Consider the following 14,672-nt stretch of genomic DNA (forward strand, 5'->3'; position numbering starts at 1 on the left):
GTGCATTCTTGCTGCTCTTCCCTGTAAGGGGCAGAGATGAGAGATTTACAATGAGATCAGAAGTGACTCTCATGAAAGACAAAAAGGGTTGGCTGTAAAACTGGGGCATTCAGAAAAGGAGATATCCAGTGCATGTATACATCATGCGGCCATATGTGTGTTAAGGATGCCCATCCCTACAGATACTTACTTCTACCTCTGCTAGCACTGCCCTGAGTGTGAGGGGCTAAAACACTGGCTAGTGCTCTGACCTGTCAGTAATTAATGCTGTGAATGGGGACTAATGATATGCACACAGCATTAATTTGCTCTTTCTGCTGCAGAGTTCTAAATATTAGAAATGTTCTGTAAAAGGAAATATTTCAGTTCCTTAATGTTTGACTTGCTTACCTGACTTCAGGGGGACAGTGGAAGGAATGTTTGCAATGCATTTTGAAATGCTGTATTAGTCCCAAGAATTATTTTAAGTAGATAGAAAATTATTTTACAAAACAGATTAAATAAATAGACTGCAAAGAGCATTTGCAATCATGAGAGGTTGGTTCTTGCTTGGTGACTGAGGAACATTATGAATAATCTCATGTTTTTCCAGGTTTGACTGTCAAGGCAGCTACAAAAGGAAACTTGGAACTGACATCCACTATCCACTAAACAACTTGGATCTTTCTCCTTATGTCTATCCACTGTTTCGGAAGAATCCAAAATACAGTTTGTGTGCCGTGGTGGTAAGTTTGAAGCAAGGTAATCCTTAGTTGTAATGTCCATGTGAATGAAGTTAGTGCTTGGCCTTTGGCCTAAACAGCCAAAGTCACCCCTCCCCTATGCGCACGCAGTTTAACATTTCGGGGCGGGGGGAAGCACATACACAGTGATTGCTGATGTGTCTGCTGTTGCAAGGTTACGAGGGGTCTCCTGAATTGAAAACTACTTCCCAAACTACCAGAGTTTTCACTGGTTAGTATTAGATGGTTTGTAGCCACATAGAAATAGTGGCTGTGCTCTGTGGCATTTGAAGTTGTATTGTACTTACAGGACTGTACACAGATGCAATCTGAATGTGTCTGGACATTGTATAACACAGTAACCTCCAACCATGCTGTAACACACTTGTTCTTGTCTGTGTAGCTGAAGAGCAATTTGGCTCCAATTATTACTTTGTAATAGTTGTGTGAGGTCTGTACAATGACTCCAGTACAGCTTGGTCCCGCTTACAGAGTGACTGCGCCTGTTTATTACGTGACTGCAGGAGTATGTGGAGTTGTATGATCCCCCATAGGGAGCAATTTCTTAAGAGGCTAAATAAACCCTCCCTTGCCAGTCTGTGATGCAATACATGTATCCTGAAGGCTGATTGCATCATTTGGCAAATACTTGATTCAAGCGACTTGGTAAATGAGCTGAATACCCATCCTAGTTCCTCAGTCAACCATTGTTAATGAAACCTCTCCCCTTGCCTGACTGGTGTAATCTTGTTTCCATGGGCAGACTTCCAAGCCTAAAGCCTTTGGGTGTGGATAAGCAATAGGCAGCCAGTGAGATCCACTCACCAGGCATCTGGCCTACAGATAGGAGGTGCTAGCTGGTTTGTAAAGGTGATATTTGACATGGAAAATATTATTAGTGCCCATACACAACATTAATTTGCTCTTTCTATTGCAGAATTCTAAATATTAGAAATGTTTTGTAAAAGAAAAACTGAAATCTTATTTAGTTTTCCCCATCCCCACAACTGCTGAGTGCAGGTGAGAGTGATCACCAGGTTCTTGGCTTTTAGTCGGTTAAAATGGAGTCATAGCTCTTCCTGGACTTACTTGCTGCTTGTTGTTGCAGAACCATTTTGGGTATCTGGACGGTGGCCACTATACAGCCTTCTGCAAACACGCCGTCACCCAGAACTGGTACAGCTTTGATGACTCGCAGGTCACCGAGATCCCACACTCCTCAGTGCAGTCTGCTGCAGCCTATCTCCTGTTTTACAGCTGTCAAGCCTTCTCTGTACCAACCAGAAAACATTAGGCCCATGGTTACAATTCACTGATAGTGTAAGCCAAGTTCTGTGTTCTCATTAAACTAGGGCAGTACCTGAATATCACTTGTTGTCTTTGATTATGTTTAGAAAGTGATTTCAAAGGTAAGGGTTGGAGCTGTGATTTCTGATTGTAGGATGTGTCTTGGCAGCCAGATGTAGGATGGTTCAAAAATCATGTCACTACCCTGTATCAGCAGAATTGCTTCTAAAGTGCCTCTCGCACTAGTATCTGAAGTATTATAACAGTGGCTATACCTAGCACTTTGGCGACTCTTTCTAAATATAAAAGGTACAGAAACCTTTCCTGAATAGCTTCCAGCTGGACAAGAATACAGCGTAAACATGACAGCTCCCTCTCTGCTTACGCCCTTTTCCAGCTCACCAAGTGGACCAATCCATTTGCTCTGCCATAGCAGAGCATATATGTCTACACTATGTTACAATCACAATTCTGCAGTGCAGACATTCCCCATACCTATTGCTTTCCCCCCACCCCTTCTTTTGTGAATGGGGAGAGTCCACTCTTTAGCTCTGTGGTCTCTGACACTATTAGATGGCAGTGTACCTGGAACCTAACTTAACAGATGCTACATAAAAAGCAGGAATAAAAAAGCTTCTCTTCACTGTTCCTGATCTGGGCCTTGCAGCAGTAGCTGGCTGAAGAGAAACTCCTCCATCACCCTGCAGTGATGCATATTCTTTCTAATACATCTTTGCACTTCATGAAAAAGCCAGGGAACAAACAGCCTCACCTGACAACTTGCCTCTTGCCAGGCAAATGTGCCCTGATGGTTTCTGTGCTGTGCTGTGCCTGTTACCACTGTCTCCATGCTTTTCCCGATGGGAAAACTCAAGACTGATGTACTGTATTCTTAAAATTAAAATGATGAAACCTCTTCCCAGCTAATTGTTGCTTTTAAAGGGAACCGCCAGATACTAGATCCGATGGTTTGTCAGTCTGCCTTGCAGCCACTCAGTTTTAAAATAAAGTTTCTAGCTCCTTGATGTGTAAAGGAAATGTTCCATATCTGAACATGTCATCTTCCTGAGGGTCTGGACAGAAGTTTAAGCAGTAGCTGAGTTTTAAACTGCTCCGCTTGTCTCAGCCTGTTATCTCTGAAACTTGACTATAGCCATTTGAAAGGTGAACAGTAATTCTGTTTCTTAGTTAATGTCTCTACTCTTGGAGGTTTCATAACAAAGACATGAGATGGGGAAGAGACAAGCAGTCAGTGGTATAAATCATGTCTGTGTGCCAGGAGGTATCCACTACCACTACAGGGGAAATTCTTATTCTCCTGCAGACTAATATAAAGGGACAAAGCATGCAGATCTGACTCAGGCATCATCTTAATGACTTGCCTTTGACAGGATGCAAAGGACTTCCATTAAAAAGTCACAGTTTATCATACAAAACCAGTAACTACAGCAAGATCGCTTCCCACTGGCACGCATTCTCTCTTGCAACTATTTTGGCTTGATCAGGTATACTTTTCATTGACCATTCATATCCAGTGGTGCTGAGATCCTGCAAGCTCATGGTGCGAAAAACCATTTAAAACTAGTAGCAGAATGCACTAAAGTACATAGTACCCGAGCCATAAGTATATTGTATGAGATGGAAGTTTGTGCAGATGAGAAGCTGATGATTTTATCCACTTGATCTGAACAGTTGCTGGCCAGCTGATGCACAAAGGCCATTGGCCCATGTTTGCCTCAAAGAATGACTACTCTGCCAAGAACTTAGAAGGAGGGGTTTTATTTTTAAAAGGGTGACTCTTAGAACAAAAGATTAAGTAATTAAAGGCAACTTCCACACTGTGGCAGGCCATACAGTGCCCACCCCGTTTGTGTACTGTGCACCTCAGAATAGCAGACAAACAGCTACTAAAGCTTAAGCGGCTTGATTGGAGTAAACATTGAAAACACTCACTCCCTTTTCTTAGGGAAAATCAGCCCTTAGTAACACACATGGAAAAGGATGTGGATGCAGCAAGAGAGCCCTCTGTGGCGGTGATATGCAGGTGGCAGGGAGGACACACATGTTGAAAGGAAGTTCCATCTAGGTTTCAGCAGAGGAAGGAAAGGGAAAAGACTGAAATTAAGGTGAGCTTAGAAGTACACACTTAGAGGCAAGACACTGCTATCCAAGGATCAAGCTTTGACTTCCTTTCAGTACTAGTGAAGTCTGGCAGGGGATCACGGTTTCAATATTGTTATATAACTTAGTAAAACCTCACCACTTCAACATAGCTGCTGCTGGTTCTTCTGCCAGTAAAGTCAGAGGTCATCTGAAGCCTCTGGGTGTGGGGGCTTAAGTCTAAGTATGTGCTCATCTTACTGTAAGGTGGCATTCTATGAAGTTTTATTTTGCATTATTGGGTTGCCTTACTTACCAGGAGATAAGCCCATGAAGGCATAATTAAGTGCAAGTTTTCAATATTCACTGTACATTGCCTGGGTATTAACATTTAATTTAAGCACCAATGTTGTCAGCATTGCTTTCATTGTGACTGACTTCACATGACTACCTCAGCTCAGCAGTTGTTGCCTTCTAGTTGACATTTTTGGTTGGTGAGCCACAAATTAACCCTGCTTGCTCCCTAAGTGTTGCTCTGATCCACTTCCCCTGCTGCTCTGTTTTCTACTTTGTGTGCTGTTTACCCCCTCCCTGATCTGCCACATACAGACTTCTCATGCCACTTGTGTGGCATACGGGCCTCAGGCTGGCCAACCCAGCCTTAAGACACTGGAACCATTTTTACTAAGAAAGGTCATTCTGACCACTTTATCCCCAGCTCATTTTGAATGTGTTAAGCACCTCACCTCTTCATACAGTACCTCCTGCTATGGCAATGTCAGCTCTCTAACTCGGCAAGAGCCAAATGCACAGAGGCAAGAGTTCAGGCAGGAATGGAAACTGTGAAGACAATTGGAAATTGTTCCCAGATGACACGTGTAGCATGAGCTAAAATAGCTCCTGAACTAATTCACTCAGACAGCCATCCTTTCACTGGAGCATGTACAACCCCACAGCAATCCTGACAAGCAATCAAACTGAGCAGAGGCTCAACAAACCCAAAACATGTTTAACAGGATAGCATGCTTTTAAATAGTTTCCTCAGTAAGATTTTTAATGCATGTGTACATGAAAGTTTATATTAGAAAATTAAAAAGGAAAATCTTATTTCTTTAGAATAACTTTTAAATGCACAAATATTGACAAAAGCTAACAGAAAAATACAGCTCTGCTTTTTAAGTAGTGTTGCAGTTGTTTAAAACTGGGAAATAAAAGCAATCTTCCAAGTTATAGTCTCACAAAAGGACCACATATTTTATTATATACATAGTTCTGATGTGCAAGTATGCAATCAATATGTACACTTACATTCCTAACTGTTTACATCATTCTAGAGTATTCACAGTAGAATCAAGCTTAAGGTTAGAAATGTGAAAAGGCCATAACAGTGAAAAATAGGGGGGGGGGCGGAAAATCAGGATATACCTGGGGTTTTAAGAACATTTTAACCTACCTGTTAATTGATTTTAAAGGACTAAGCTAGAATTTTGTTTTGCAGCAGACTAAAAATATAGCTGTCGAGAACTAAATTGTAATATAAGAATGCTTGCTTTTATGATTTCACAGATGTTGGTATTACCAGAAGCATTATCAGTCTTCTGACTCAAGCAATAGCACTGACCAGGAAGATATTACAGCAGACAAGCTGCTGCAATCATCCCTTAATTCTTAAAGTAACTATATATTTGTCATGGATTTGCATGTTAATATGCATTTCTATACCTGTATTGTGCATTTATAAAGAGAATCAATTTCTTTCACCCCATATTCCTTTACATGGCTATTTCTGCTGTTCGCTGTTCAAGAGAGGTGTAAAAGAGAATATAGGCTGCTGAGGACTTCACAGAAGATGCTGAGATGTCAGACACTTCATGATCATCAAACTTATACCAGTGCTGTTTTGCAGGGTTTTTGCAGTAGGCTGTGTAGTGCCCTCCATCCAGCCCTCCATAGTGATTCTGTGAAGATCAGGAGTGAAAAGAAATTCAAACAATTCTTTCTCTTGGCATCAATCTTTTCTGAAAAATGTTTATGATGGCACAAACTATGAGCAAGTACATCTCACTGTCCCTTGTCATGCCACACTAAAGAAAAAATCAGTGGTGTGACAAAAACAGTAACAGACTTTGCCACTTGCAGAGATGTGCATTAACTCTGTGGCAGGAGAGCACAGGCAGCTTGAGATGCTTGTACTCTCCAGCCACCCTGGGCAGGTGTGCCAAGCCTCTGGAGCACCTGCCAAGATTCCTTAAGGTGCCTCTCTAAGTGACTGCAAGGGACAGGTCTGACTGAGCAGGGAGATCACATCACCCCTTGATGGTGTGTGACAAGGGTGGGACAACATGCGTTTTGCCCAATAAAGCAGATGCATCATGGCTCAGCTTAATTCCAGATTTTGACCAATGTAGAATTCCACTTCGTGCTGGGTATTAAGCCCTTGCTGCTACTTCTATTCTACACCGGACTAGGACTAGGCCTAGGCAGGAGGTCTAGCAAACTTTGTGATTCATGTGAGGACTTTATAATACAAAGATCAAAGGATTTTAACAATATGGTTTTATGGTGAAATGTTGAAGTCTGCTATTTACTCACCGATACTGCAAACAGGTTGTATCTCTTCAAATTACTCTTTGAACCAATAACATATTGTGACAGGTCAAGACTTTCCAAAGGGAAATCTACAGATGTTTGAAGCTTTTGCTTCCACCTTCCATCATAGGAAAATCTAGAGAAAGTAAAAAGCAGAACTGGCTTGAGCAGCAGGTCACAAGAAGTTGAAGCTGATTTCATGCATATTGTTATTTCACACTCTCTGGTTTTAACCTACATAAACAAGACTAAATCCTTTGTTCTGCAACTTAAACAGAGAATCAGGACTACAAAGAAACACTGCCCCCCGGTCCTTCAAACATTTGTGCACAGATTCCATTGCACACCAAACTCAGCTGGATTACTTATAAGTGTTTCCAGGATTGGGGCTCAGAAAAAATGGGCAACACCAATGGACTCGGTTTTTCTGCTGAACAATCTACATTTTAGGAAAAGGCTGTAGCCCCAAGAAATCCATAAAGGCCAAGGTGGTTCTATTCAAAGATACTTTTTCACAATGCAGCACCTTACCGTTTCAAGTGCACAAGAAGAACAGGTGGCAGTTTCCAAATCTCTATTTTTTTCAAAGAATCTCTTCGAGTTTTGCAATGGCTACAGTAAAATCTGTTGTTATCTGTGAGTTTTTCCTCTTTGGAAAATAATCTAAGGCAGTCCTGGAACAAAAGAAAAGCCATAAATATTTAAGGGACTGGCATTTATAAAACTACGTGCAGCTGAAAAATTTGCCTGATATCTGGCTTTGAATGTGTGTCAACCATGTGCATCCTGTTTTTCAGAATCAGGAAACTCTAGCCCATGAATTCACACCTGAAACAGGACTGCTGCTAAGTCTGTGCAGCAAAAGCTAAGTGCAGCTAATGCATCTCGTTTAAAAATGCAAGACAAATGTGAGGGGACCTGTAATGGGCACATTATGATAAAAGGCCATGTTAAAATTGCAGTGGGACAGTAGAAGTAGGTTTATAAAAATTTTTTAATCCTCCACAAAGTTTTTTAAAAAGTTGAAAGGCTAGAAGGCAAGAACCTTTCATAGGGCAGATCTAGAGGGGGGTACAGTGGAATGGCTACACCTCCCTTTTGGATTTAAGTGCACTATGGGAATCTCTAGGGACTTTTTAAAGTCCTTTAAAGAGCTAAAAATCCTCCTCCCCCATCTGCCACTGTTGCCTTCCCCACTGTCCCGAGGATGGGGGAAGCACAAGAGCTGTTCCTGTCCACCCCAGCTGGGCTGCTCATGGACTGGGCTCAACTGGGGACAGGGAAAGTGGCATTGGGGGTGGGAGTGGGATTTCCTTCCCTGTGCCTACACCTGATTCTGGGGGACAGGCTGGGGGTGGGGAGGTAGGGAATTACTCTTCCACCATGCATTTCCCCAGGTTACTCAAGCCCATACACAGCCTGGCTAAGCTGGACAGGAATGGCTCTGGTGCTTCCCCTGGAACAGAAGAGGAAGGGAAGGAGGAATTTTCACTTGCTTTAGGAACTTCAGAAAAGTCTCTGGAGGCTTCTGAGGGTGGTTTGCCTGCATTGGAGGCAGGGAGGAGGCTGGGAGTGGTGGGGGCAGCCACCTCTGTAGTGTGGTTTGCTGCTCCTGCAGCCCCCCCATGGAAAATCCACCCTGTCTTACTCAACGTAAGACAAAAGACAAGTCTCCTGAAATTTCTGACATCTCTCTTAATAAGTCAGGGCAGAAACACCATCCAAAAACCCAACGTTAGTATTTTATTATAGTAAAAGTATCTGTTTTCTCTACTGCTCGCTTACCTGTAATGTGCATTTGCTAGTGGATGCAAGTGGCAATGATAAATACATAAATGCCTCAAATGTTCGGGACTTTTTATGACATGTCAAACACTGCACTGTAGATTTGAACTGGCCTTGGAAAAGTGCCACAATAATAGATTCATTGAGCTGCTTGTGTTTGTGCCAAGCTAATTCTGCTGCTTTAAGGTCATCAAGATGATCGTTATTTTCTTCTTTATATCTCTTCCTATTGTCAGCCTGGATAATAAGAAATGAAGATGCCTTAATCATCATACAAGCATATGTGAAAATGACAGGTTAGATTGTATACATGTGCACTTTAGAAAAATTATGCAAGAGGTTTTAACCAAATCTGGATTTCTCATCTAGTCCCCTGTATTTCTGGGTTGCCCCTCTAGCACTTCCTGTTGTACAGGCTTAACTCCTACTGTTAATATTGTAATTCACACTTTGTTCTATTGCTTTCCACAGAAGACCATGAAGAGCAGCTGCACGGGCCTCATGACCAGCATACATAAAAGTAGTCAAATGGTTCACAGCCTGCACTTCAGACATCTTGTCCCCTTAAATAAAGGGGAAAAGAGAGAACGAAGAAAACATTTTCAACATGAACAAACCCTTGATTACCAAAGTGCTGATTTTACTAACAGGCAACTCAGGATAAGGTATGCAGGAGTCTAATGGATCCATAAGTATCCTCAACTATATGCTCTTTAAATATGAGGAAGGGTTGCAGGAGTTCTTCATTCAAAGGACCTGGCTTGAGTCAAGCAAAGGATATAACAAGTAACATGATGCAGAAATCATGGAAATGTAATTCTTAAAATTAAAAATGTACAAACACCACAGATGAGGTAATGGACCATGCAAAATGCCACATGTAGCTAAATGGAGGCATCTGATTACCACCTTACCATCAGCAGTGCCTTGGGGCTCAATTCTTTATCTCCCTTCCTGTACCTGCTTTGTACAAAAGCATCCACCTCAAAGATGGTGCTGCCTGCTCTCTCTACACACAGAGGTCAGGGCATACAGTGCCTGAGTACAGCTGAAGCCATCCAGGCAACTGAAGATTAAGGGAACGGGCCTGCTAATTCTATCTATAGCAAGAAACTTCTTCCACTAAAATCCAGTCTAACCATTTGGGGTGCCTGCAGACATGAGGGAAGGCTGCTCCAATGTGCTGTAATTATGGCATGTTGAAGCAGACTTAATTAATCGAGTCTGCTGCAGCATACTAATTAGCACGCACCAGCAGCCTCCACATCTGGTGTATCAGCACTCCTCCACTTTGAAGTGGCAGCGCGGGTCGCTTCAACTAAAGCTTGTTGGACGAGCTTTGAGGCACCCCGCTGCCATTTTAAAGTGCAAGGATGCTGATAAATGAGATGCTGCAGGCATTTTAATTACAATGGCTCTCGGAGTCTAAATAAAGCACCCCCCTCCTGCCCCTGGAGCACATGTAAAAACTCCCTTATATTCTTCTTGGGTAATTTCTCAGATGTCTTGTGTAATGATTTACTTTATTTAGGTCTTCATGGAGGCCATCCATTAAAAACAGGAGCAATTCTTGGGAGTCTTGTTGGCTGTATCCTGCAAATTGGTCATTGATCTTCCCAATTGTTGTTTTAAAATCTTTTGGACTGATAAATTTATACTGTCCTGTCCACAAAGCTTTCATTATCACACCAAATTCTTCAGCCACTTCACCTTTATGTCCCAGAATATTTGACCTGTACAATTAAAACAGAAATATTATCTGTTACTACAGAACATTAGTTCTTTCTATTTAAATCTAAGACTGTGAGATTAACAAGTCCTCAGTTAAATTCTCATCTTGCAAACAGTAGCATGTTTAACTTTACACATGCAGATAACTGCTTGCAGAATGGGTCTCAATGAGAGTTGCATGTGGTATTGTTCTCATACACCAGCGTTAAGGAGTTAAGATATTTTACAATCTAGCTCCATAATCAGAGAATGGGTTGCAGGTCAGGACAGACATTTTTCACTTCTGATTTCTGCCTTATCAAGGCTTGGCTTTGATATCCCAGTTGACAGGCTCACCATAAACAGAGATTTTCCTGGAAGAACATATTTCACCCTATATCCAAACTTTCAGAAAACCTAGAGACATAGTGCTTCTTAACGCTTCCAGTGTTTTTTAATTTTAAACTGACTGCGTGGGGTTTTAAAGCACTAGTTTTAATACATATTCTTTTACTTTAAAACTGTAACAGCGGTAAAACTAAATTCTGCATTCCATGCCTCAAATTAAAATATGATGTAGATTAAGAAATTGTTACCTGTTGATATCATTCTGATGGAAGTTTCTATTGAAATAATCAGCCAGATGTGGTGCATTGCACAGACACTGCAACACAGAATTCATATAGCAAGTGTTCCCTAAATTACGAAGTCCTGTGAGAGCTGGTCCCAGTCCCCCAAAGACGGGGTTGAGATTCCGAATCTGCGACGCAGACAGCCTGGAGATTTCCGCTTTAGTGTAACAAGCGGGTCTGTAAGGAAGAAATTATTCTTAGCAGTGTGGAGCCTTGCATTTGTTTTCCCAGGCTTGTCTGAGGACCTACTGTAGTGCTTTCTTCTATCACATGAAGAGCTAGTCCTCATCTCAAGACAGATTAGTTGGGGGCCCTGAGAAAGCAGTACATTTTAGCCTTTAGAGCTGAACAGCCTGACTTTTTTTCTGACAGACTTATCTTAAGTTAACACCAAATGATGTTGGATTGGCGTCGAAGATATTTGTGTTCCCAACACTCCTTGACTAGAGGTGGAAACCAGTTGAGTCAGAGCACAGAGAATACCAGGACTGTATATGCAATACAACAGACTCATGTGAAGAAATGGAAAATTCTGCCACAGAAAGTCACAGAACACTCATTTAAGTTATTCAAGACTAAATAAGGTAATAATGGCAGATTCTATACTAGGCGATGAACATTGGTCTGTAGTACTGCCCAGAGACAGACCAGGGGCCTCAAACTTGTGGTCATTTTTAATGGGAGAAGTGTTTGAAATTTCCCCTGCTAGACATTGTTCTGGAAGACAGAGCAGTACCAGCATTCAACCTACAGCTGCCCCCTCTCCCCTGATCTCCTGCTTGGTGTGGGGAACCAGCTGCTCAACTCTTCCTGGTCCAAGGGGACTGGAGTAGTGGGGCAGAGCACCCCCTGTCCCCTCCACACTTTCCCAGACCAAGGATCCTCACACGGTTGGGGACACAGTGGGAATTTTTCCCCCGCATGACACTTCAGAGCTGGTGCTGGTTGGCCCACCCTGGGGGGGAGGAAACAGTAGGACAAATCCCTTAGCCTGTTTTCCAGATGAGGCAGTTCCTCACCTGGAGAAGAAGTGGACAGCATTGCCCTGTTGCTCCCCTCCCTTCCCAGACCAGTCCACGAGGGGAGGGGAGCAGCAGTGTAAAGTCCCCAGCCCTAGGAAATCCCTGCTGTTTCCCTTACCCTCCCAAACCAGACATGGAGGGGAGAACACAAGCATTCATTCTTGCGAGAGAAACTCTCTAGCACAGGAGAACTTCCAGGTTAATACCTGGAAGATCTTCTCCTTTAAGGGGCATGTTTCTCCCAGGAGAAATTGACTGAATGTTTGTGTGCCTGTCATTTCTACAGGGAGAACAGCAATTCTCCCATTAGAAGCAACGCCTATATGTGGCTCAGAGACTTCCATTCCACAACAAAGAGGAAGTTAACATCTACAAATAGTATGCTGATGAAAAACAGTGTTGTATATGAATCTTGTAGGGTTAAAGCAAGGCTTTGTGAGAGCACGCATTCAGCATGCACCTGAGGAATTTCGCCTGATTGTTCCTGAAGAGGCAGTTGAATCACTCCTTGCCTTGTCTGCTTCATTTCCTGACATTCCTAAAGAACTGCAAGAAGTCCCCCAACGACTTTAGAGTATGGACCCTACAGACGCAGGCCTCCTTAAATCTACTACTCTGGTCCATATTAAGGTTAAGAATGGGTCACCACCATCAGTGAAACAGTATCCCCTGCCTAGGGAGACAGAGGGGGGGATTTCTGTGCTAAGTGATAGTTATGTGTCGCAAGGTGTTCTTGTTTCATGCAGCTCCCCATGTAACACCCCTATTCTGCCTGTTAAGAAGCCTAAACCGGCCCTGATGGGAAGCTGATCTACTGCTTTGTGCAAGATCTTCATGCAATTAATAACTATGTTATTGTTCCTCATCCTGTTGTTCCTGATCCCAGTACTAGTCTTACTTTAACCCTACAAAATTCATATACAACAGTAGTCGTTGTTTAACCTCCCTGGGTATTCCATTGCTGACCTCAGAGTAGCTGTTCTTAGACAACATTTTACAAACTAAAGTAACAGGACATTGCAGAACAAGACCTCATCCACACATTGGACTGTGTTAAGTACAGCCTAAACGTGAACTATGAATTCTTATCCCAGTGCCTGGATTACCTTTTGTGACCCCTTTGTCCCTATAGGTTTATTACTTGTTTGCCCCTCCCTCCTTCCCCTGTGTTTTGTATTCAGAGAGAAGTCTCCCTCTCTATTTGACAGACTGGTCTGTGCATGTCCTCTCTCAGCATCTGATGAAGTGAGCATAGCCTCACAAAAGCTTAGACTAACTAAATCAGAGATGCATAAAGTGCATTTCTGCTACAATCCCTTCAGCTACTTTACCAACAGTCACACTGTGGTATTTGAAGTTCCATAAGTTTAACGATGGGTAAATAATGACAAAAAATGGCAGCTAGCCAGTTAAGTCCATCATAAACTCCTTCCAGGCACATAAAACAATCCGATTATCCACCTGAATTCCATGAATTTTAAGACCTCACGCTGCATAGAGACTGAATTTAGCAGACATACTTATTTTCACGATTGACTGCAGGAGTCACAGGAATTTTCTTCTTCTCTTCCTCGTGAATGGCTTGGGTTATATCCGGTGAAGAATAGGAGCGCTTCAGTTTGGAGTGTTCTCTTTCCCGTTCGACAGTCGCCCGTTGCTTGGCTTTGTGAGTTGGTGGAGTGGATGGAGGGGTGGATGTGGGAGCCATTTCCGGTGGATACATATGAACAGTGTTTGTAGGTGAGTGATAATAACGAAAGGTCCCAGTGGTTGTGTCCGGAAACTTGAGAGAAAAATAAATAGTTTAAAAGCCAGGTAAAAATCCATCAGTGGACAATATAGCTTAAAATATTTGAGCTATAAAAAAACCCCCCAAAAAACCCATTACCTCAATAATTCAAATATGCAGACGTTATGATAGTCTGCAATGTGAGTTTCTCTCAATATTTAATGGACTATGCTTTTATGAATAATACTACTTCCCCTAAAACATGCATTAAATATCGACTGCTTGGTGCCAATGGTTGTAGACATTAGTTCCACTCATTTCAGTAACAAGAATTTTAAGATCTAGAGAAAATATGAAGCACCATATGTGGAAAATGTTATGAAAAAATGAAAAAAATTTAATGGTAATGGTTTGGTTTGCCTTTGCACACTCAGGAAACCTGTTCCTCACAGGTGACAACATTCTAAAATTCTGGCAATTATAATTACCTTCACCCAGCCTGGAGGCAGTCCTGGTACTGTCCTTCCCATTTCCTCACTTCGCGCTCTCATCAATGGCTCCCGCTGGGACTAATAAATACAATTAAGTAAGGCATATTAAGTCATAGTTATGCAGAACAGTATGTCTAGACTGTCTTTATTTGTAAATTAAAAGGTTACCGATAAAACAACTCCCTAGGAAGTACTAGTGTTCTAATTAGAAATTTGTATTTTTTGGCTAGGACTGAAAAACGATAGAATAGCTCTGTATTTAGTATCATTTGATCAAAATGTATTGTTATGGTTGAGAAATCATACCAATCCATCTACTCTTACATATGCACAACAATCTCCCCACTCCCTTTGGGTTTTTTTTTTTTTAGAAGTTTGAGTTCTTACTAAACATTTAGGAACAACCATATTTCCTCCCAGAAAAGGGAAAACAAAAAAGGGAATTAACACAATGAACAAAAAGAAATGAAATTCTTGTTAATGCCATCAGAGATGTGTAAAGATTTTAGGGAAAGTTTCAAGTATGTTTTGGATTTTTGCAGACAAACAAGTAACCAACAGCTATAAAATGCAGCCACAGATAAAGAACTTCAACGCGAGATGAA

The 14,672-nt window shown here is 42.0% G+C and overlaps 2 protein-coding genes across 5 annotated transcripts in view; one reads left to right on the forward strand and one right to left on the reverse strand.

The window, feature by feature from the left end:
- The window catches only part of USP50 (ubiquitin specific peptidase 50), a 12,405-nt gene extending 10,318 nt beyond the window's left edge, over positions 1 to 2,087 (forward strand). The window contains exon 8 of the mRNA XM_019533675.1: positions 1,831 to 2,087. Within this exon, the coding sequence (XP_019389220.1) occupies positions 1,831 to 2,016 (186 nt within the window). The 3' untranslated portion in view covers positions 2,017 to 2,087. The remainder of the gene's footprint in view (positions 1 to 1,830) is intronic.
- A 1,682-nt stretch (positions 2,088 to 3,769) lies between these two features.
- USP8 (ubiquitin specific peptidase 8) overlaps positions 3,770 to 14,672 on the reverse strand; it is a 38,957-nt gene continuing 28,054 nt past the window's right edge. For all 4 annotated transcript variants that reach the window (XM_019533665.1, XM_019533666.1, XM_019533663.1 and 1 more), the window contains 8 exons: positions 14,065 to 14,145; positions 13,368 to 13,630; positions 10,790 to 11,002; positions 10,006 to 10,216; positions 8,484 to 8,720; positions 7,230 to 7,372; positions 6,702 to 6,834; positions 3,770 to 6,067 (listed from right to left, as the gene is read on the reverse strand). In XM_019533665.1, coding sequence (XP_019389210.1) covers positions 5,882 to 6,067; positions 6,702 to 6,834; positions 7,230 to 7,372; positions 8,484 to 8,720; positions 10,006 to 10,216; positions 10,790 to 11,002; positions 13,368 to 13,630; positions 14,065 to 14,145 — 1,467 coding nt within the window. In that variant the 3' untranslated portion in view covers positions 3,770 to 5,881. The remainder of the gene's footprint in view (positions 6,068 to 6,701; positions 6,835 to 7,229; positions 7,373 to 8,483; positions 8,721 to 10,005; positions 10,217 to 10,789; positions 11,003 to 13,367; positions 13,631 to 14,064; positions 14,146 to 14,672) is intronic.

The sequence above is a fragment of the Crocodylus porosus genome, unplaced genomic scaffold (assembly GCF_001723895.1).
Source record: "Crocodylus porosus isolate Cpor-Errol unplaced genomic scaffold, CroPor_comp1, whole genome shotgun sequence".
NCBI classification, from domain to species: domain Eukaryota; kingdom Metazoa; phylum Chordata; order Crocodylia; family Crocodylidae; genus Crocodylus; species Crocodylus porosus.